At 40.0% G+C, this 23875-nt stretch overlaps 2 protein-coding genes across 7 annotated transcripts in view; one reads left to right on the forward strand and one right to left on the reverse strand.

The window, feature by feature from the left end:
* Positions 1-226: 226 nt before the first annotated feature.
* wdfy3 (WD repeat and FYVE domain containing 3) overlaps positions 227-23875 on the forward strand; it is a 126172-nt gene continuing 102523 nt past the window's right edge. For 5 of the 6 annotated variants that reach the window (XM_082556053.1, XM_082556055.1, XM_082556054.1 and 2 more), the window contains exon 1: positions 8740-8900. In XM_082556053.1, the coding sequence (XP_082412179.1) occupies positions 8872-8900 (29 nt within the window). In that variant the 5' untranslated portion in view covers positions 8740-8871. Of the gene's footprint in view, positions 519-8739; positions 8901-23875 lie in introns of those variants that run through there. The other variant, XM_082556057.1, reaches the window with a different exon arrangement.
* Positions 19392-20250, reverse strand: LOC309719493 (uncharacterized protein; the record flags this gene model as incomplete). Its single annotated transcript, XM_082555647.1, has 2 exons — positions 20027-20250; positions 19392-19913 (listed from the first exon to the last, which is right to left on the reverse strand). Exons 1-2 carry the CDS (start codon positions 20186-20188, stop codon positions 19392-19394), a joined length of 684 nt encoding a protein of 227 aa, XP_082411773.1. The 5' UTR covers positions 20189-20250.

The raw sequence follows: 23875 nt of genomic DNA on the forward strand, positions 1-23875 counted from the left end.
GCTTAAATAAATATGTCTGTTTCCCCGACTGCTTACTGCAGTTGCTGTCCATGGTGCTGATCAAAGGGTGCAATAATTCTATTGAGGTAAAAAAAAAATTCTAAGAAATGTAAAAACAAAAAGCTTTTCAGCCTCAACACATTCTGTGAGTTTAAATAAAAGAGAGGGAAATTAATTGAATGCGTGCCCGTTAAATCCCTGCCACCGAGTGTGTTTTTCCTTTTATCCAACAGATGTCAGGATTGTGTTTCAGTTGCGGCCTCGCTCGGGGCCGAGAGGAGGATGCTGTTAGGAGGAAAATCGGCGCTGGGACCTGGCTACATGCTCGGCTTATTTGGATGTTGAGGAAACATGGCGACCGGCGAAAGGAAGGAGAGGGAGCAGCAACCACTTTGGGATTAACGCATCGTTTGAGACATATGGATATACACGGAGTGCCCCGTACCGACTTAATTCACACATTGGAGGTTATCTTCAACGCTCACACCGACGCATTTTGCCGCAAACGCTGCTTACTGGTGAGTAGATGGCGGGTACACCAAAGACGCTCTCCTCTCTGGAAGTGGCTAGTTAGCAAACGTGTGCTAGCTGCTTTAGCATGCGAGTTAGCATGGGCTGGAATGTGCATCTCGGCTGAACTACAGTCCGCACCGTTATCGCTGGTGTTAGCATGACAGTGGCAACCTCGGGAAAAATACAACGAACCCGCGGTAACTGTGGAAACACCAGCTGCCATCTTTATTTGCAGTAAAGTTATTGAAGGCCGTACATTTGAAGGAACGTCACCCGTTTAGCTTGACAGTTGAGGTTCAGATAAGCCGACGCTAGTGATCAGCTGGTCGCTAGCTGCATGTTGTGGGCTAGCGTAGCTGCAAACTGAGGGGATTGCTGGTTGGTTGTGTTTTCACTCACTGACGGTGGAGCTGAGTCCTAAAGCAGGACTTTAACAGATCGCAGCCATTGGAAAACACACAGGACCGCTGGTAATTAAAACGTTCGGGGTACATGTGCAGTATGTGGCTTTGGATAAACGCATTATTTTTTTTTATTAGAGGTGGCTAAATCGGGTTGCAGTGAGTGTTTCGTAGTAGCTGGTCTTTAAGGGGCAAATTCGCAATGACTGGCAAAGCTATAGCGGTCACATCGTCCTCATTTTACTGTCTGCTCTGCGCCTGATGTGCAGCAGTCACCTGTGTGTGCGCATTGTCCCTGAGTGTATGGCTATCTGCCCGGATGCCTGCACACAAGCTAATCACCTCGCAGCAGGATGGGGCAGAAAACTTGTTTCATGCTGGAGCACTGTGAAAGGTGCGGTATGACATGTACACAAATACACACGATACAATTAAAAGCTACATAACATTTCTGCTTGTAAAGGTGGGAGGTGGGGGGCTGAACTGTCATCCAGCAGCCACTAGAAATAGCAGTGAATATGTAGAGGTCTGTTATTGCAGTGAACTGGTAAGTGAGCATCATTTGAGTCTAATCTAATCTTAAAAACCTGATTAGTTGAGGTGGCTGTTGATGGCTGTGCTAAACTCAATTTCTGAATTGAGTTTATATCTACATAGAGAGCTGTGTGTGAATAAATAACAGTCTCTGTGTTCTAGTATTGGAAGCAGGAAGCCCTGAGTGTATGTCGGTGTTTGTCATGTACTGTATGGTGAATGTTTTTTCCTCATAAAAGTTAAGTTACCAAGCAAGCAAACTGGCTATAATTCAGAAATAAAACTAGGATAATTAGTCTAATAAGTAGGCTTGGAGGGGTTTGGAAAAATTACTTCATTGGCTTTTGGATCTTGTGTTGACTATTTTTTGTGAGTATTTGCTGTGTGCCAGAATAGGCAGCAGGGTTTGTCCTGCATAAAAACATTTAGTGCCCCCAACCCCCAAGAGGTTTTGGTGTTCACCAACAGGAAACTCACCAGGGCTGCAGTGAAATAGTTTATAACCAATTTGTTTAAGTGTGATTTTCATTTAGTTAACAGTAAAATCACTTTTGTTTAACAAATGGCCCGAAATAACAGGAAAATGAATGGACCTCTGTTAAGTAAGATAACACTGACTGGTTATTTTAAACTATATGTGGACCTCTTGTGCATAGTCACCCCTAAAAGACCTTTTTTTGAGCCAAGCAAAACACTAAAAGCACTGCCATGCCTTTCAGTGGAGGGAGAAAAGGATACCCAAACATGGGGAGAACTCGCACTCTCCACACAGAAAGGTCCTACCTATGTTTGAATTTAGATCTTTCATGCTGTGAGGCAACCACTGAGCTACTGTGCTGACAGTTGATCAGTTAGTCCTTAAAAGTCCTTTACAGACACGTTCTTAAGCCTTACCCGGCAGCTTTTATCACTGCAGTGCAGCTTTCTTTATCGGACTGCTCTGCATAAACACTGCATCACATTGAATAATTTGAAAACTCGAGGCACAGAAACCCGATTGCTGCTAACTACCAGTAACCGAATTATTCCTTAACTTTGTTCTGTCGATGTGCAAACCCAAACAGTTAGCTAAAGCTCTCCCCCAAGTCACCTGAGAATTATTTCTTCTTTATTATTGTTTGGAAAACTTCTTGGACTTTAGTGCTGTCCATGTGAGGTGATTGTACTGCCTTTTCCACATATAATACCATTAGTGACACTCATATAGTTTATTTCATCTGTAAGGAGTAACCCTGTTACTTTTTTTTAGCTACAAAAAAGCAAATGGGTTACACTTCTGGGCAGCAATACTGTCACATGCAAATTTCTATGCTGTAAAATACAGCAGCGTTGGCAAGAAGGCTTAGTGGTGTTCTGCCTCCAGTTAGTTAGACCCGGTCTACCAAGCGTTTGTCAAGTTCCCCTTTTGTTGTGATTTACTGAGGTGACTCAAGACCTGCCAGCATTTGGTGGTGCAGTCTTGACTGTGTAGCCTCCGGGTCTTCCTTTCTTCTGTTTTTCTCTCACGGTGATTCAGGGCTAACAGGCACTGAAACTTTGAACCTTTTATCATTGGTTATCCAGAGTTTACTCCCCGGGGCTACAACAGGGCTTACTTTGACCTAAATACAATTAGGAAAAAATGAACCCTGTTGGAATTATAAGGATTTCTACATTGATTATTCATAAAATGTGTTCTGATTTTCATCTAAGCCATAATTATACAAACACGGAGACAGCTGTTCTTTTCATGCATTTATTAAACCCAACAGCATACATTTGTCCTCGCTCTGCAGCTGTAGATTGTTGTTGTTTTGCTATTTTGGGGGGTAAGGGAGATTAAGTGGTTAATCCTGTAAGTATTTGATTGTTTGGACAGTGCCTTATGTCTCCCGAATGTCAGCATAAATGCTGGCCTAAATGAATTTGTTTACTCATTTCCTCTCTGCTTTGCTTGCTTTTATAACGGTCAGCTATTAAGAATCATTCCCAAGGATCTGCAATAGATTAACAGTAGTTTTCCAGTGTGATGACAGTTTGCTTTGTTCTGGCCATCATCTACACTCTGATAACAAATGGAGATTTTGCTTCAGCTAGCTATTTGTGTAGGAATCCTACTTGGTTTTCCAAAGCTATTCTTGCATTATATATGCGCTATCAGCCCCAATACAGTTTTTACAACTTTTATGTCAGGGTTTTAGGTAAGTAACAGTTATATATTTGGTTGACACCAAGTTATAGTTAACTAAAATTAAAACAAAACAGAGTATGAAAGAAAGAGTCTAGTGAACTAACTGTATATGTTCTTGTGGTGACCTTTGAGAATAAGGGAGCAGCCAAAGTGGCTTCTGTGTTCAAATTTGTGAGTACAACCAGCACAAAGAAGTACTACTACAAAGTATTGTTGTCTTTTACAGTTCTGAACATCATAATTACTGCATTACAATCTACCATTATACAAACAAAAACTGACCCTTAAAAATAATAAAATCTTAACTAAAAGCAGGCATTTTGTTTCTCAGCATGGGCATTTGGGCAATGACTGTGCACATAAATACACGTGTCTGCATATATTTAAGACCTTTAAGAGTCATTTTTCCTGGTATTTCTGTCCGTGTGATGGGCAAAGTTTACTTTATTCTTGAGTAAATTGAAACCTCGGTAGAGAAGGTGGTGAAAAATCCTTTCTTTCTTTTGGAGGAATGTCAAAGGCTCTTTGGTGGATGCAGGACAAACCCTGTAAAACTAAACATAAAGTAAACTGAAACAAGCAAACCCACTCTGGAGGATAACTGAAACTATAGCATTTTTGAGTGTTACACCAAAGGTTCAGATTAAACCTAAGCAAAGATCCTAGACTAACAAATCGAATATCACCATTAGAGATTTTATTTTTACCTGCTAACTGCTTTTGTGTGGTGGGATGGGAGCTGTGGGGTGTATCCTGTACTTTGTGAGGCTCTTATTATTGATTAAGTGTAGCCGGGCAGCTGCATTAAAGTCTTGTGGATGATGCAGCTCAAGGCCAATGCTGATTTTCCTTTCAGTGCACCGACTGAGCTTTCTCAGGCCATTCAAATGCATCACACACAAAACAATATGGCCTGAGTTGCTGGTGTGTTAGGCTTGGTATAAGCCCACGTCAAACAACAGACTTAAGTCGCAGCTTACTAGTTGTCATCTTTCATGAGAAGACGCAGCACGCACTAATAAAGCACAAGAGGATCAATCTTAATTAGCACTCGAGGGAAGGGCCTGCACATCCTATTAGTGACACTACACATGTGCTGTGCCCATATAGTTTGTGTCTATGTTTTGTCTCACACCATTGGATTACATCAAGTTGATGACATGATAAAACAGAACACTGCAGATTTTTAAAATGTTTAAGGGTTTATTCACCTGAAACTTTGAATTCAGGTGTTTTTCAGTCCCATTGTCATAGGTGTAATATTATAGGGAGTTTATTATTGTAGGGTCTTAACCTGAGAATATAAAGTGCCTCAAGCCAGTTGTTGTTGTTATTTGGTGTTAAATAAATAAAACTGAATTTCACTGCATTGAATTGAATTAAAATTTAGGTCCTTACCATGCACTCTGCTTTTATAAACATTTGTGAAAGAATGAGTCATTCTAAAGCGCTCACTGAATTTGAAAGGTGGCTCTGTAAAAAGATGCCACAACAAGACAGTTTGTGAAGGTTCTCATCTCGTTTTAATTCCACAGTCAACTGTAAGTGGTGGTATGTGGCCCAGTGCTTAAGTTCATAGAATCTATTTTCAGTCAGTCAGATAAACCACAATCACCTCACTTACTAGTCTACACAGCTGTTAATCCACAGCTGAAAATGTGCCCCTAATAAAAGAACTATTTACTTCTGTTTGAGTAGTGTTGAGGGAAAAAAAGGCCAGCTGTTTTCTAAATCGGTGAACCTTTTATTAAAGTAGAACTATAAAAGTGTACTTCCTCAAAAATGGGCTGAGGGCTACAGAAAATCAGAGTATATAAAGAGACGGTCTTACTTTTCATTGAACATTATGAACATTACCGTAGCTTATGAATTGATAAATAAGTGTTTCAACTCTTCCGTAAATAATAAAAAAAGGAACCACCTCTATTATTGGTAAATGCCATGTAACCATAGCTTGTATGGAAAATAGATGCACCCACTGTGACCTCACCCACTGGTTTTGGACTTCTGCCATAGTGACAGCAGCCAGTATTGTGTTTTTGTTTTGTGTTTTTTCAGCTGTAGGTGACCATATTTGGATATGAGGGTGCAGTACAAGTTATTGGCTAATCAGTGAACCAGTACTGATGCAGATATTCAGCCAGTATGTCAGGACATCCTAACTTCAATACTTGAAGGTGTTTTTGTAGTATTTTTAGTTTTATCCCTACACATATTATATGAAGTAAGTGGTTATTTTTTATGACCTGAAGCTGCTTATGTCAGCCACAGAGTTGGATATTGATGATATATGAGATTGGAGTAATGCCTTATATACAGTCTGCTGTTTTATTGGACAGACTGAAGGAGAGAGATTTCCACAGGTCTTTTTATCACCACAGTTTAATTGGCTGTAATTTTCATGGCCCACACTCTGTCTGTAACTGCATGGCAGTAACGATTTGGACTCAAGATGATATTAAATGTTGGTGCTGTTGTCTGTGATTCATGATTATTAGTGGTGCTCATTGAAGCTATAATAAAATGTTGGATTATATTCTCACTTTTGATTCATACGAAAACGAAAATCTCACCGCAACTGCAGAGTGATTGGAGTTGGTGCAGATCTCTTAAGGTTTTTAACACAACAGGTCGCACAGTTAAGCTACTGCTAGCATACATTTCTTTTTTCTTTCATTTAACCTTGGAAATGTGATATTGTACAGCAGGTTTCGTTCAGTGGGGTGGATCTGTGATCCGTTTCCTCTGCTAGACTCGTTTCAGTATGATCCCGTCCTTCCCCGCTGGAAGTCACATTTCACCATCTTCTTAGTGAAGCATTAATGTCTCTAGCTGTCAGCATGCTCCATTACAGTCTCTTGTAGAGGTTTCTGAACTTTTCAAGGCCAATTTTCAGGTCAGGAAATTCCCATAATCACTGCACCTAAACAGCTGTGATGTGAATCTCAGTGTGACATACTAATTCTGCAGGACTGAAACTAATGGCAATTTTCACTGTCAATTAATTTGACATTTATCTCCTCATGTTGTCTATTAAGCCACAGGACTTTGTGAAAAATGTTTCAATTGATAATTTGGAGTTTTAAAAAAAGCTATTTTTTTCTTAACCCAAAGATATTCAATTTACAGTTTCAAAAAAGGAAGAAAATTCTCATGTTTAAGAAGCTTGAGTCATAAAAAATGTGGTATTTTATTTTGATAATAGATTTAAGGGAATTATTAACCACCAAGCATGTTCCTGGAGACTAATTTACTGGTCCTTTAAGTTGGAGGAAAAAAATCACATTACTCAACTAGTATAGTTCATTGCTCATATATTTAAAAGTCATTCTTCAGTAAATGTTGCTGAAATACTTGACAGCTTGCACCATACACAACATTGCATGCACACAATGTCAGCAAAGGATGTATTTTAATTTTTTTAAATAGATATCCTGCCCAGTGCAACAGTTCGTCAGCATAATCGATGAGGTCGACTATAAAAATTCGTTGCCGCATAATTAAACTACAGGACACTATGGGGCAGTCTCGGCTGTATTGTTTGCCAAGACTGCACTCAGTGCTAAGAAGAAGAACGCAGCATGAACGGCAAAACAGCGGGACGATAAAAAATGGAAATGGAGATTTGAAAAGATGTCTTTTTGATTTCATTTAAAGCTTTATTTGAATGGACAGAAGCGATTTTAGTTTCCTATTTGCACATTCATTTTAAACTCCTACCAGCACTTGTAACTTGTATTACCTGCAATCTTTATTTATTTCATTTTTATTCTGATTGTCCTATTGAGTAATACTAAAAATACATTTGATTATTATTATTAGATTCATATGTTTCTTGGGTCATTACTTTTATTTGCTGTGAGACGATGTAAACAGGGTGATATTCCCAGTTGGGCAGACTTGAGCAGGAGGTTTGCACATAGGAATCAGAGATAAGAGTTATTGAAATAATTGTTGACTAATCAAAGAAAAATTGTCTAATTAGTTGACTATAAGAATAATCTTTAGTTATAACTAATAGCTAATATTGAAGCACAAAGCTGGACTGAAAGACAGCACAGAGGCACGTATCATGGCAGCACAGGAACAAGCTCCAAACACAAGATCAATTGAGGCTGGGGTCTGCCACACCAGGCCAGGTGCGAAGATGCCCCTGAGACAATCCAGCAGTGATAGATGTAGCTATACCAAGTGATAGCAACATCAGGAAGAAGGAACACAAGAAGCTTGAGAAATACCAAGCCCTGGGAGAGGAGCTATAGAAGATATGTAGAGTGGAGGCAGTGGTCTCAGTCGTAATCGGAGAACTAGGAATGCCAAAGATAGTGTGCAGGACCCTCAATAACAACAATGCTGTTGGCTAACATGTTTGATGTTTTATTGTTGGATGGCTCTTTGGGGTCAAAAATGGGATAACCAACATCTTTATCATTACATTATTCCTGCATAGATTTATGTTCAGGGAACTTAGACTGCCCAGTCTCCTTACAGTGTGTATGTGGGATTTTCAGTGCTGACTAGTGAGGAAAGCATTGTTTAAACATCTAGTCACACACATTCCTATTAACCACTAAATTATTAAAATAGCAGTCTGTTTTTAATAATTTTAGCCCTTTTCTGTTTTTAAGAACATTATCGGATATTAATATTTCAGTTGCCTTCTACAAAGCCTTTGGTGTGACACGTGTAGATTAATTGAGATGCTTTTTTCATTCCCTGTTCTTGTCCCCGAAAGCACACCACATAATAATGCAAAGTTAATGTGAGCTGTCGGAGCTTTGATGTACAGGATGGCGACTGAAATGGCCAGAAAATGAATTTTTAATGATGCTCACTGCTGTGAGTTCTGCCTCCCACTCCTCCTCCCCGTTTCTTGTGGTAATGGTATGTTCCTGTCGTCGTTGAGGCCAAAGCCCGCCCTCCTTTCCTCCCCTCCTCTTTCTCCAAAGCCCTGTACACCCCACCCGGTGTCAGGGGGGGATCAGCTGTGCCAGTCCCGGCAGACCACACACACACACACACACACACACACACACAGTGCTGACTGGCGAACAAAGCCACTGGTACTGCCAATAAAGGCGAGCCATGCCTCCGCGCTTCTCCTCTCCTCTCCTTACGCTGCTGTGAGGGGAAGGCATGACACCATTGCCATCGCCTCTCTGTTTCAGGAAGACACTGTTGTTGGGAGGAAGAGCGGCTGGTCTTTGGCTTATGGTGGAATATTCTTGTCTCTTCTTCTGTTGATGAGTTGAGATGCTGGCGGAGCGCAGAGAGAATAGCAGGTAGGGAAAATCAGAGCTGGGTGCTGAGCTCGTTTCCGCAGCGACCAGGGGTTTGTTTACTGTTCACTGGTAAAAGCCTGACCTTGGTGGATATAGTATGTTTATTGATGTTATTGATCTAAAATAACTGCCTCTCCGTGTCAGTGGCCGTTTCACGACGTTTGACGATTAAGCTTCGATTACAGAGATTGTCACCATCGAGCAGTTACAGCATCTCCTACTGTTGCATCTTTATTGTAAGAATATATCCCGATGTGGTTAAAGCAATCATCGGCCAAACCCAAACGAAGCAAATGTGTGACTTAGCAAAAGATATGTGTAACATGCCTGAGGATGTCATTAGATAGATGTTCTTCTCAAGAGTGTTAATAATTTTAAAGTTTAAAGAAAAATATCACAAATGCCCAACGCTATAAAAAGAGGGTAGCCTTCAATAATTGTTACACTTTAAATTAATAAAATGACATGGATGACACTTTACTGTAGGTTGTAGGTAGGTTAAGTTAAACCATTTTTCTCAGGAAATATAATCACAATAATTCTGGACACTATTGGGATCTTGCATAACACGATTATTTGTAGACTTGGGGGCAAATAGATTTATGCAATGTGGGAAAAAAAACAAACATGGACTTTAAATTGTAATTAAGCTGAAGGGAAGAACAAAAGAAATACAAACCAAGTTAAATATGCCACAGACTGTTGGAGAGTGTATTTGGATTATTGTATAGCAGCATAAGTAGTGTTGGTTGCTAATTGACAAAATCAAATATAGCTTGATAATTATCCTGGTTATCTTGTTTTAATAATAATCGGAAACCAAAACTGTTTATAAGTCAGGAAGAATGATATTAGACATCAAAGTTAGACATCAGGAAGCAGAAATGAAGGTTGGCCATTTTAAAAAATCTAATTCAATGTCAGACCAGCAAACAGTGATTTGTGTGTTTACCTGTTATACTCAGCAGTCATATGAAGGATACCTTATAACCTCTGATTAAACAAACACACAGGGATAACATATGTTATTAAATAATTAAGGTAGTGCAGCTACTTTATAGCTTGATAGCTCAAAATGTTGTTGGTTTTGAGCTAACAATCTCAAATGTGTAAATATGCAAGACTTAAAGCTAATTCCTTCTTTATACGTTTTATATTTGCACTGTTATTCTATTAGTACTCGGACTCTATGGCCCTACATGATGAGAATCTCTGCAGGTCTCTGTGTACAACTCTCAACTCAAGCTCAACACAACCAAAATGAAGGCGGCGCATAAAGTTGACATAAGAGTGCACAGATCCAACCATGATTTTTCTATTGCTCCTCGCTATGAGTTGATAGGATAATTATTTATGCGATAGAATTCTCAAGAATATAGACCACCAACAAAATGTAAAGCATATGAAAAAATCCCCTGAGAGTTAATGAGTATATTCTTTCTTCACCCAGCACTAGTCTGCACACTGCATATTTTTGGCTTGTTTTTAAGATTATGTGTAGTTTGAATATATTTACATGAGATGTTTAAAGCTATTTAAAACTCACATTTTATAGTCTATTCTTTCTCTTACTAAACATAACTGAGTAGGAATGGCTTACGCGAAATCAAAGCTGAAAAATTATGATATGAAAAATGTACTTGTGCTGTTTGAAGATTAAGTCGCAAAGATGCCTTAAGGTTTACTCTGGGGCTATCGTTGATTGTCATTGTAATTTTAAATGGAGACTATAATGCCTTGCTGTTCATGGTGCAAGTATATGCAAATATATTGTATCACAATGTTACCATACATCTATATGTTTTACCATTGATATTTAAAATTTAATTGACTACAAAAGTCACCCTCCTGTACCTAATGTTGTGTAATTATATAATTGACAGGCAGCAATTTGTGTGAGGCCTGCTAGTTGTCATGGATACCATTCAGCGATCCAGCTAACACACTACTGAAATGTGGTGGCACTCTTCGAGCACATGAAAAGTGTGGCGCTCACATTTTTGAGAAATAAATCGGTATTTTTTTGTCAAGGATACACGACAGCCGCTGTGCTTTGAAATCGACCGGCAGACGAGGCACAAGTAGAACTGTAAGACTAATTATGTGATATTAGTCTGTGATGACAACTGTCCAGGCGTGGTTTAGTGCAGGACTAAATAGATGCCCATTTTAGATGCAGTTAACTGTGGTCTTGACCAGACATGTTCAGCATGAGATCATTTCCTGCTCCTCTGTCTCGTGTTACAAGTCAGGCAACATTGACTTGGTGACAAAAACATGTTGCACTAGTTAGAAACTGCTTTGTTTTATGGTCATGTTTTCACACACGACAGAGGCGTGTACGAGAACAGAGTCAGATCCGACATTACCCAGTCTTTAACCTTCCAGCATCCCAGTGTAAAGCCTGTGTGATGCTGGATAGCACTGACGTGTGAAGAGCTCGGCTGATAGTCCGATGCATTTACTGCTAGCAAGTGGGCGTCATCTGTGCTGCCCCCTGCCTTCTGCAGGCAGCTCCCTTATTTAAGCCACACAACATATTTCCAGTACTTAAGCATACCTGAAGTAAATTTGCTCTAGAAAATATCTCACCCTGATTTTCCCAGAATTGTCCAAGTTGATGTCTGAAAATGACTCGAGTTGCTTAAAATTGATTTGTAATAGTGCTGATTAAAATATGTGAAGGTGTCAGAAAATGTTTGCTCGCCTCTAGTGGATTTATTTCCCATAAATAGCTACGTTTCTGTGTGTCACCGTGGCTGGCAGAGGAGACAGTTAATCACCCTCAGTCCAAATTTACCAGCATTTGGCAGGGAGGTGGTGTGAACTCACTACCCTGCCTACATAGCCTTTTACTTTCTCCAAATTTGCATTTCCTTTTACAAGTTTGTGTTTTATCTAACTCCTGTCAAACCATTTTTTCTCCGTCAGCCAGGAGACATTTCTGAGATTACATCACCTTCTCCAGAGGAACAACCACACAAGCCTTTGAAGAGTTGGGCTTTTCCAGGGCATTGGCTGCCTTCATCTCCCAGGAGTTGTTGCTAACTCTGGGAGACGTTCATTGAAGCTGGCATCCGCTTAAAGAGAATGCTTTGAAAAATACTGGAGGGCCAAGCTCAGTTCCCCTCCACAGAAGAGTTGACATTCCATTGATGCCATTGACTCATTGTCTTTGCTTCAGCAGAGACGAGATGCGGTTTGATGCTTTTTTCCCCTAGTTTAAACAGTCCTATCTGTGTCTTTAGAATAAAATGATCAGAGATGCATCCATTTTTTCCCTTTCTAGTACTCCAAAAAAAGCACTTTTGAGCTGGTAATTCCTGATGGTCCTTTGGTTCTCTAATCCCCTTTAATAGTGCGACCTTTATCCTCCATTTTCTGTCACCTCTCCCCAAGGCTAATTAAGTATGCAGGGTTTGTGTGATTGCATAGGTCAGCTGCTGACTTTCAGTTGCATGCTAGGGCAGAGAGATGAGTAACAGGTTGCCATGATCTTAACATATCTTTATGTTGGAGTATGAAAAGGGAATCTGTGCAACAGTCAGAGCTGGTAAACGAACGTCAGTGTTGGAGAAAACAGCAGCATCATGTAGAAAACTGTGCAAGGAATCTAAATTGCCTGATCTAAGAGTTCAGTCACTCTGAACCAGCCACCTACAGGAGGCTGCAGGCAGTTCTTCCCTCATAAAACACTGTGGATCAGCAGATAAGACCGATTCATTTTCGTACAAAGATAAGAGGTTTGAAAGGTGGTGGCTGTTTTAGAAGCCTAAATTACAAATGGATTTAGAGACAAAAAGGAAAAAAACACACTTCCTTAACAAAGTTGATTTCGAAGTCATCAAAAACTGAACCAAAGTAAGAGAAAACTATGGATTGTGTATAAAAAGTGCCACAGTGGCATTCAAGTATTGATGACATGGCTTTCCTCTTGATCTGACATTTTTGCAACTCTGTTATCCACACACTGGAGTAAATTAGAAGAGGGGCTGATTTAATACTCTCCTTTGGTTCATTGTAAACATGCTTGGCCATGTACGCATGATTCATTTTGTTACATGCTGAGAAGTTGTGCATAACCCCATATGCTGTTTGGAGCATTGGAACCTTTGTTTTCATAGAAGAGTCACTTTTCCTCAGAGCTTCTGGAGGTTGACCCAAACAAAAAGTTACCTTAAAGAGGTGTAACTAATTTGTAGTAAAACTACACAAAGACACCCATTTGTGCACCTAAATCTGTTTTCAGTGTGTTATAGGTTTAGTGCAGTGCAGAAAGGGAGGTTCTGACAGAGCTCTACGTGATGGTGGTTTCATGACGCTCACTGCTTACCAAGTAGGTGGAGTGAGATGTAATCCTACATTTGTCTGCTGATTACTGCCTTGCCTTTTGTTGATTTTCCAGCTCAGCCTTATGCTGAGTTATATGACATGTGTTTGCCCCAGTTTGTGGTCCCGGCCCTGCTGCTCTCCGACTCTACCATTCTCACAGCCCTCGTGTCTGCTTCAGTGACTCTCTGTTTCACTGGGCCCTGAACAGCAGTGCTAACAGTCAGCATTGTTCTGAAATAAATGCTGCCTTTGATCAAGGATACGTTACAGTACAAAAATAGATGAGCTATTTCATCCTGTATACGACTCAGATGATAACTTTCTTAACATTTTGAATTTAGTTTTGTGTCAGATGTTTATTTTAACATAGTTCTGACAAAAGTAATTATTTGAACAGTATCAAATATATTTTTATATCTTTTTAAGGAAAAGAAACCAGTCAAGTTATTTGAACAATGACATCCTCATGACACTAGCTCATAAGGAAGTATCTTGGATCATCTAAACTAGGGAAATCTTTTGGGAAGCGAACCAATTTTCATTTTCACTTTGCTTGTGATAACTTAGTACATCTGGATAGATAAATAAATGATCTATCAATGGGCTTAGGGCTGTGCGATATGACCAAAATCTCATATCCCGATATAAGACATCTATCGTCCCGATAACGATATAAATCACAAAAATTTTACATTTTCTGTCAATTCTGTGAATCTCGGGCAGCTCGACTTGCGTGAAGTGTTTCCAGCTGCGCGTCATGTAGCTGGAGTCGAGTGTTTTAACCGATGCATGAAACTATACCTTTTTAGACATAAGTTGTAACGGCCGCCGTTTTCTTTGTATTTATTACACGGCGTGCTGCGGGGAAAAGCCTGTTCTAACGTTTGAGTCTAAGGTTTATTTTTTAGCACCTGGCGGCTCTTTTTTACTTCTCATCCGTAAGTACTCTGCATACTCTTTTACGTGATTACGTTTATTTTGAAAAGTCTCAACAGGATCTTGAGCTTTATTGTGAAAGGTTTATGTGGAAGATAAACAAGCGGACACGCGATGGTTTTACCGTCGTTGTTGCTAACGACAACGCATAAAAACAGGCGCTTGTCTGTCCGTAATGTGGTTATATTAAATATAAGAGAAAGAGAGAACTTTAAGAAATTAATATAGCCACTACAGTGACCATCAAAATGATGAACAAATATTGCCGTAAAGAGTTTATTTTGCGACACCACGAAACAGATGATAGCGTAAAATGAAACGTTAGACGTTTTTATATCGTTATCCGATATATACCGTTATATCGAACAGCCCTAAATGGGCTTTTTGCCCGTAAATATATTCTTTATTTATTTTTCACAGCAGAGCTTCGACAAAGAGGGCAGCAGATTTTAAGACCAATAAGTGAAAGAACCAACTGACATTCAGCACAAGCATCACGACATAATTACACGAGCAACTTCAAAAGCAGCCACATTGACTTCTATACAATACAATCTGCAAACGTTTTTTAAAACTAATAAATGAGTCAATTTTTAAAAACCGTTTCATCCACTGATCTAAACGGTGACCGGGACTCGGTGAGCGACTATGAAGTGCCTGAAAGAGACTTTCTCTGGTTTTTGAGTCGCTGCTGCTTAAATCTCTCAGCTTTAAACAACAACTGATGAAGCTGGCCTACTGGACTCGATATTTTTAAACTCAACGCAGACCAACCCACTTCTGCTTTTGGATTCTCGATTTCTAACATCCAGCAAGATTTTTTTTCTTGCCTGTCAGCTTTTCAACAGACTTGCCTGTGGCTCAGCCGGAGTTTCCATTTTAGCCAGCAGCTGAAGACGGGCTTTACTGCTGATGCTGCCGAAGCTACACGTTGATCACTTTATAACCCCACTGCTGGCGTGTTTCTCTTGGCCAAGTGTATTGTGTGGATATGTGACTTTTTTCTCAAAGCCTTCACTTTTATATGTGCTTGGCTGCTTTAGACTTCCAAAGGCCTGCCCATCCATTCAGTGGAGTTAGTTTTATTTATGATGAGGACTTGCTTGTGGGTTGTCTATGGAGTGGTGTAAATGAGAAGCAATGACCAGCATTATGTGTGTCATCACAGAAAGGGGAAGGATGTCAGCAGTAGAAAGGAAGGAACTGGATAGGCTGCAGTGCAGAGTTTATGCCACTTATCTGGGTTATGGCTTAAACTCATAATAAAAGTAATCACCATAACAACTTTATGGTGTCATTCGTTAATCATGACTCAGTACTGGCACATATCAGAGCGACAAAACCCCCCCAAAAATAAAGAAATCAGATTATTCACTGACACAGAACCAGTTGAATCCCACTGCCCTGTGTGTCTGGTCTGTATTGGAGAATTTTTCTATTTTTACCAGCCACTATACCACAGGAGGCATTGCTTTATCTGTGTGTGTGTTTGTGTTTCATCGAGGTTAAATGATGTCCTGGAGAAACTCACTGCAGCACGAACTACTGCAAAGGTGGATTCGAGTACTTTCGCAGGTGTTCATTTTGTCTGAGGACAGATTTAGTAAACATCAGAGCGCAGCTGTCATTACATTTAACAGGTGTCTAGGTGAGTACAAAATTGAGTCTGAAGATTTGGTTGGCCTGTGTCACGACTACTAAATGCTCACTGAATAATGTAGGGCTGCTCGACACAAAAGTCCACATCACTGTTAATTTGTCAATATTGTAATCCCAGCGAGGGATGTTCTTTAACCGTTATCTCATACAGGCAGAGCCAGTGGTTAGTGAGAGCTGAATTGTGGAGTATATTGCAGCCAACACAGGGTGTATTGCAAATGTCAAATCGTGAGCATTTCAGGTCTTGTCTTCTTTGATCTCCATCATGTGCAAACATTTTACCTGTGTGAGGTTATTTTCTCTGGACATTTTCAGAGGATAGAGGCCCAAAGCACTGATGTGAGAACTAATTGTGTGACTCAAAGCTGGACTGCAGGATTGGTTGTAATTTCTTTTGATTTCTTGCTGCTTCTTCTTTCTTTTTTTTCAGACCATTCAGGTTGAGTGACATTAAAGATGGCAACGTATATTTATTTTTTTTACCGCTGGTTCTTAATGTTTAATCAGATGACTCCTGATGTCGTGAATGGTTACGTTTCCTGTGTACACACTCTGCGCAGGGGCAGGGGTATTGCTCAAAATCTTTAGTGTGCAAATGTTTGTGTTTGAAGTGGAAGATAAAATATAGCTTAAAGAATTGCGTTAAGTCGTTCCCGTAGTGGGTGATGAGGTTATTTGTGCTCAGTCTGTGTGCCCAGATTGCCATCAGCAGTGAAACTGAGCTGTTCATGTTGGACAACAAACACAGGAAGCAGACGAGACGTCACATCTATGCAAATGGGGAAAAAAAGTATATGCTAAAATACTAGCTAGTGCATTATAACAAATCTGTGCTAATCCAGTCGATCTTAATCTTTATTTTGATCTACCAAAGAGCCAAAAAGGCTCTTTACTGTAGTTACTGCCAATCATTAGTAATGCAACTTGAATGAAATGAAATGAAAGTAAATATTGTCATGAGTGCATCAGCAAACTCTGAACAAACAAATGATATTTAGTGACATTTGTCTCAGTGTCAGCAAACCATCAACAGTGGCTTTACAGTGCTGCACCTGTGATGTCAGCCTCACCACCGCGCTGTTTTGAAACCAAATACGATGAGAAAACGATTGTGAAAAAGCACGCTCATCGCCAAACAATTTGTTGATTACAAGTTGTTAACCAATGAAAATACCCTGGATAATCCTTTTTTATGTGACTTACAGTGACCAAAATTTACAAAATGAACCTAATGTTTTATTCATGAAGACATCAGTGACCAGGAACGTTTTTACTGAGGGCCGTCTTCCCATAATTCCTTTTGCAACCGCAGATATTCGCCCTTAGCTGCCGTTAAAAAGAATGCAGACTTACGACACTTGGACGCTGGCTTCACTTTTCAGACTTGTCTATGGGCTATGGGCATCCTGTGTTAGTTACCAAATACTTTTGAGGTATATTTTTGATGTTGAGTTGTTGTGACATGCAGTTATATTTCTGGGAAGGTGCAAGACTAGCTCAGACAGGTGTCCTTACTAAGGGGAACCCGCATTTCACAACAGATTCCTTTGATTCAGAATATATCAGAATGTAACTCACGGTTGGTGAAATAGATGCTTGACGTCTGAAAGGTTAAAGGGTTCCCCTGGTTTTTGGATTTCAGGCCCTGAGGTTAAGGGGTTCAGTCCTTTTGAGACTGTGCGAGCTATAACTGTATGTACTTGCTCACGGACAGTGTCAGGCACTCGAGATAAAAGTGTACCAAATGGAGGATGTTAAATGGAATTGGTGTTTAAGTGTGAGTTCACGCAGAGGGCAGCCCTGCTGTGTGGGTAAAATGAGTTACTAAAGCCTTCAGTCTTGAGTAATTTGGTTAGTGCCGCAGATGCCATGTTTCTGTAAATCAGAATAACACTGGCAAGCTTCTTTGTAGCTCTCTGCTTCTGCCATTATGTTGCTCTTCATGTTCTTGCTGTCTTTTGTGACAGTCGTTAAAGCAGAGGGATTCTGGGAAAGGAGATGTGTTGTTTAGATGCAAGAAGAAAGCACTTAATAGAAGACAGACCTCTGGGGACACATAAGCTTACTTAGCCCTTATAGTCAACATTTTACTGTGGTATAGTGCATATAATTATAAGGTGGCTAGTAGGGCTGCACGATTTTGCATAAAATGAGAATCACGATTTTTTTGGCTTAGAATTGAGATCACGATTCTCTCACTTTCTTTTCCAGTATAAATATTTATTGCACTTATTAACTGCACATCAACTTCGTAACAGTTGAGACTGAACATAAAAACAATAAATAAACATAAAAACAATAAATGTCTCACGTTTTGTTGTTGCCGCAAAATGTTGTACTGCTTGAAATTCCGTCTCCACCGTTGCTCGACGCTGCGTGTATAGAGCAGGTAGTGCAACAATAGAAAAATAGTTGCGGGACGGCACTGTGTAGCGTTTGTCTAGGGTGTTGATCATTTTCCTAAATCCCTCGTTTTGCACAGTGTTGATGGGAGCCATATCTTTGGTCAGGTGATAAGTGATAGCCTCCGTAATTTCTTTGAGTTCGACGTGTATAGGGAAGCGCTGTATAAGGTTCCCGTTATTGATGTTTGGGTGGTTGACCGGGACGGATTTTCTCCTGTCACTTTCTCGTCATCCCTGACGTGCACTCCGTTGTTTTTTCCCTGCTAATTTTAGCATCACAGGGCACAGCTTCTGTATCACGTGGTATAAGGCTCCGCCCTTGTCATTTGTTGAGCAGGAAGAGTGAGCGCTTGTTTTCATGCAGAGTACGTCCCGGATCAAAATGCGGTACAATCGTCGTCGTCTTTTTTTTTTTTTTTTTTTTAATCGTTGTCACATAAGTATGAATCGAGATCGCGATTTTCTAACAATTAATCGTGCAGCCCTACGTTGCATCCATGTTTGTGTGTTGGACCCAAAATGTGTTTGATACACTTATTAGCCAAGCAAGACAGCTTCAGCTGATAACTTAGCATCTTGGTCAAATACAGTCCAATACTAGCTACTAAAACACAGAAGGCAACTGTTCACGTGGGTTATGTCTATCTTTTATATACAGTCTTTTGTTGTTATTATTAAATAATTTGATAATTTTGTCTTGTTCTCACATGTAGATCATTAAAAGGAAAGAAGATCAAATATGGAATAAAAGTTGAAGCTTAATATGCCTTCATTTTTATACATTCTAGTAGGAGGCCTTTTCATTACTAGTTTTCACCAATTCAAAGGCCTTGATAGTGCCATATGTTAGGTTTAGATATTTAGCATCCGAAAAATACTTTTTTTTTTCTTGCTGGATCTCACCAGTTACACACTAGTTTGTTGCCAATATCCAGTTTAAGTGTGGTCATTAACTGCAACATGTTTCTTATCTTGGGGCTCTTTAAAATAAAGTCTGTCACTGTCAACTTAACCTTTATAAACTGTTAAACCTTTTTGACAGGAGGCTCTTGATCACTTAAATGAGACTTATACTTTTTTAATAAATCTCTTCTGGACAAAAGTGTAATATTGTGTTATAGGTAAAAAACAATGATCCAAACAAAGACACATGTTTATTTTAAAATGAACAAAAAAGCAGATCAAACATTTCATCAGAGTTTATGGGCTGCACAGGTTTGGAAAACAAGGGTAAATAGTAGGAGGGAGCACGAGAGACCGAGTAAGGTTGGGAGGAGGATTGGGGGAAGGTGTGGAGACTGAGGGTTTTGCGTAAAGAATAAGAGCTGGGTGAAGAGTAGGAAAGGGCACGAGAGGGTGGGTAAGGTAGGGAGGAGGTAGAGGGGTTGAGTTGGGGTAAAGGGCAAGAGTCGGAGGGAGTGAGAGGGATGGGAACCAGACAGAGGTTTGGGTTTAGATCTTCAGTTGCTGTTTTCTCCTCCATCTTCTCGTCACTTTTTCTCTCAAGGTTTTCTTCGATGTCCTCTTTTGTTTCCTGCTTTTCCTCCTTTTCCTCCTGCTTTTTCTTGTCCTTTCTTGGTTTGTCCGTTCCCTTCTCTTCTCCCTCGTGGTTTTCCAGCTTTTCCTCTTGGGAATTTGTTTCCAGGGTTTCTTCCTGGTGGTCAGCATCGGGTGCAAGCTCCTGTGTAGACAGAGTAAAATGTATTTTACTGAACTGTGACTCAGTCTGACAGAAGTTGTTAGGACCAAAACATGACATTATGGTAAAGTGAAATGATAGCGGAGACAGCTTACCTGAAGGACGTTCTTCCATTCGTCCAGATTTTCCTGTAAGTTCTCCATCAGAAGCTTGTTCTTAATTTGGAGCTCCTCCACTTTTTCCTTCTCCTCTTTCAGGCTCTTCTCGGTTGATTGCCACTTGCTGCTCCAGTGTTGTTCCCTGGTGTTTATCTCCATGTCTTTTATGGTCGATTCATGGAGGAGTTCTACCCAGGCTTTGGTTCGAGCTCTTATTTTCTTCACACATCTTTGAAGCGCCTCATCCTTGAGTTTGAGCTCTTCTTGGAGGCTACTCACTTCCATTTTGTGAGCATCTTCAAGGACGGCAATCTTCTCCTTCAAAGATGCATTTTCCTCCTTTGCAGTCTTCAACTCCTGAGTGGCAAAATGGAGTGCATCTTTTAATTCTTGCACCGTTTCACTTTCAGCAATCTTGTTAGCTTCCTGCTGCTGTTTCATATCAGCAGCGCTAGTCTGCACTGGCCAAGATGCCTGAATGATAAAAACATGCACGTAGTCCATAGTTAGAAAAATCTATCACACAGTGTGATGTGTGTCATTAGAAAAGTTTAAGGTGACACAAGAAAAAGCAAAAACTGAGTCCTACAGATGTTCTAAAAACACAAATGTTCACAGAGTTTTGTTAAAAGTGCTTACAAATGTTTAAGTATTAAAAATTTAAGTTAAACTCCAAAGTGTACTCTGCTTCCTGAAGATTATGAAAGCTTTAGACACATTTTGAGCAAAAAATTCAAAAAAAGCTTTTGCTTGCTCACACGAGAAAAGCTTACCAGATTTTCTGAGACAAATGTTGGGTCCATTTGGGCTCAGGAAACACTGAAGAGTCGCTGTTACACTTGTTTAGCTGTCGATATTTTTCCAAAGCGTTCGTCGAGTCACAGCAAATAGCGAGAGATGCTTGTAGGTTCAGGTTGGTGTTTAGAAATGAAATATCCAGGTAAACACTGCAAACACTGTGTTTGGAGAATCCTGTTCAAAAATCATCAGGCGATGGTGACAGCACTACCCAGGTGTTACCATGGAGCCCATGTTGTTTTGGTTTCTGTGTTCTTGTTGTTACTGACTGAACTTGAAGCTATTTAGCTATTTACTGTGATTAAAAATTCAAACTAGTTTCAATCAGAAAGGGTCCTTTGGGTGTAGCAACCTTTTCACTTAATCCTCAGGGGACCCGTGAGGCTTTCTGTCCTATACCTTTCATTACTTTCACCTCCAGCCTCACCTGAACTGTTTTGAGCCGTAAAATGTGCGGTGCAAAGATCTCCAATCCATGTTTTAATGGTGAACGGTCATTAAAGAACAGGGTGTAGGGGCTAATTGGTTTAGAGAGAGCAAAACAAGAGCAGGCACATTCAAATTGAGACTGTGGTAAATTTTCAGTGTTTAAAAGCGGAGCGTCAAGTAAAATAGAGCTGTGTGAATATCTCATACTGGATAACCAAGAGAAATAGAGACAAACGTTTTACAAACAAATCTGGTTTTCAGATTCTGGGTTTCTCGGTTTGCTGCCAGAATTTATATGAATGAAGAAATTTCTTCTCCATGTTAGCCGTCTACTCCTGACTGTGATGGTACCTCTTGGTGCATTTTAATGCAGTTAATTAACATATACGGCTTACTGTGCAGCCAATTGTAGAAACAGAGCATCCAAGAAGTCTGTTATGCTCAGGTCTGGTTTTTTGCGTTAGATTAGGGATCAAGGTGTTATCAGTAAAAGGTCACTGATGTTGCATAGAAACTATTATCTATTAATCTGGAGATGAGCTGTGATTTTGGGGGTAGATATATGTCCAGAAGTCAGCGTTTTTCCTTTGTCACCAATAAATAGATGTATGGACTGACTGATAGTCACGTGGAACACCTGATGTAGAAATTATGACCCTCGTCATACATGATTTGTATGTATGACGAGGAAACAAGAAGGGAACAGATTGTTTTCTGAAAGAAAGGAAATGAACAGAGCTGTGAGCGAGGAGGAACATCCTCCGTCACATTATTCCAAATCAGCTGTTTTGGCATGCAGTCAAGCCTACTGTCTGCTTTATAAATACCCTAATATCCCTGTAGTACCAGCATTTGTGATATCACAACAATGGAATCAAATTTATATACAGAGAAGCTTGCCAAAAGTGAATTAGCCAGCTCCTGGGGGCTTTTACCTTGAGTCTCGCTGGTTTGAATTCAGATTTCTTTAGAATTGAAAATAAGTGGTTGAGATGGCGAATAAACCGATAAACTCAATAATATTCCTGACTTTAAAAGTTTAGTTTGGGAAGAAGGGGGACAGTCGTCAGTTGTCTTTACCTTGTCTCTCACTGTTTGAATCAAACAAAATTTGAATTGTAAACTGAGCGAGCAGAGTCACACAAATATTTGGTTATAACCAGAACTATTTTTATGCATACGTCTCAAAAATGGCAAGAAAAACACAACACGGTGAACTAATAATAATGATAACAATAATAAAACCGAATTTGAGGGTAGTGATGATACAAACTAAAGCATCTTTTCCACAAAGTTCCCCTCAAGTCAATTTCTCTGTCTTTCTCTGGCCTTGGACCAACAATTCAAATAAATTTGGCTCATTCATGCTGTGATCAGTGCCAAGATGTAATCCATCTAATGATGAGGCTTTGATGGTGCAAGACATAAGAAACCCACACAGTGACGTCTGCAGCACCGGTAGGTGGGTTGTAACTGAAGGGCAGGGGATATTTCCTGAGTGTCTGAGAGTAATTCGGTGTGAGGAGTCTGCTGGGAAAAGGACGGACTACATGCTAAACTGCCATGTCTCTTCCTTGTTGATGGGTCTTTCTGCAAGAGCTGTGACTTAAGTGCCAGAGCTTTTTTTTTTGTCATTCATAGAGTGTGTGTGTTCAAATAAATGTTTTTAAGCTACAACTGATGTGACACTCAACCCTAACATGACTCCAGTGGTCAGAACAGGTGTGCTGTTGTTGTCAATATAACAGATGTGTTATAGAATCAATTGAAAGTGAGCCTTGTGTATAATGACAGAAACAAAGGAGGGAAGTAAAAGGTCCAGATTTTATTTCTCCCATATCCTACTTGCATTTTCCTGTTATTTCTGCCCATTTGATGAAGGTAACTTTTCATTATGGTAGGCTAAGCTTGTTGAAAATATAACTTTATATCAATTTTTCTTTTGGAAGAGGAAAACAACCCCTTTTCTTTTATGCAGAAAAAAGAAAAAACTCTCTCTTCTTGCAGTCGTCTAAGCTGTTGATTCTGTTTTTATCGCCAGATATTTATCTGTCGTACGTAGGCTTTGCAGCCCTGTGATATCTCCTAGCAACCATTTCAAATAGTCTGGAGAGAAGCTGACATGTGGAACAAATTGCTAAATATATATCAACTACGTTCAAGGGAAGAGTGATGCGAAACGATGATCAGTCACAGATGCTAATCTGTTGTTTTAATTCTTAACTTGCAGTTCAAAGTGAATGACTGAATCAGTGACCTGAATTTGGGCCGTACAGCCTCTGCTTCAGTGCAGTAACAGCTTGTATACAGAGATCTGTCAAATCTGCCAATCAGAAGAGATCTTTCCTATATTAGCTGCGTGTATATAGATATATAAACATAGATATAGATGGATGGATGGCTAGACCGGCAAATAGTATGTCCAAGCAGAGAAGCCCAGATTTCTTCTCCCAGGCTACCTCTTCCTGCTCATTGCCATTCCCAAGCCAGCCATCTCTCCGGCAGATCCTTAATCTGCCCCGGGGCCTCCTACCAAGAGGACATGCCTGAAACACCTCGCCTAGGAAGTATCCAGGAGGCATCCTAGTCAGATGCCCGAACCACTTCAACTGGCTTTGA

Source organism: Aulonocara stuartgranti, assembly GCF_965226115.1.
Source record: "Aulonocara stuartgranti genome assembly, chromosome: 12".
In the NCBI taxonomy this organism is placed as follows: Eukaryota; Metazoa; Chordata; class Actinopteri; order Cichliformes; family Cichlidae; genus Aulonocara; species Aulonocara stuartgranti.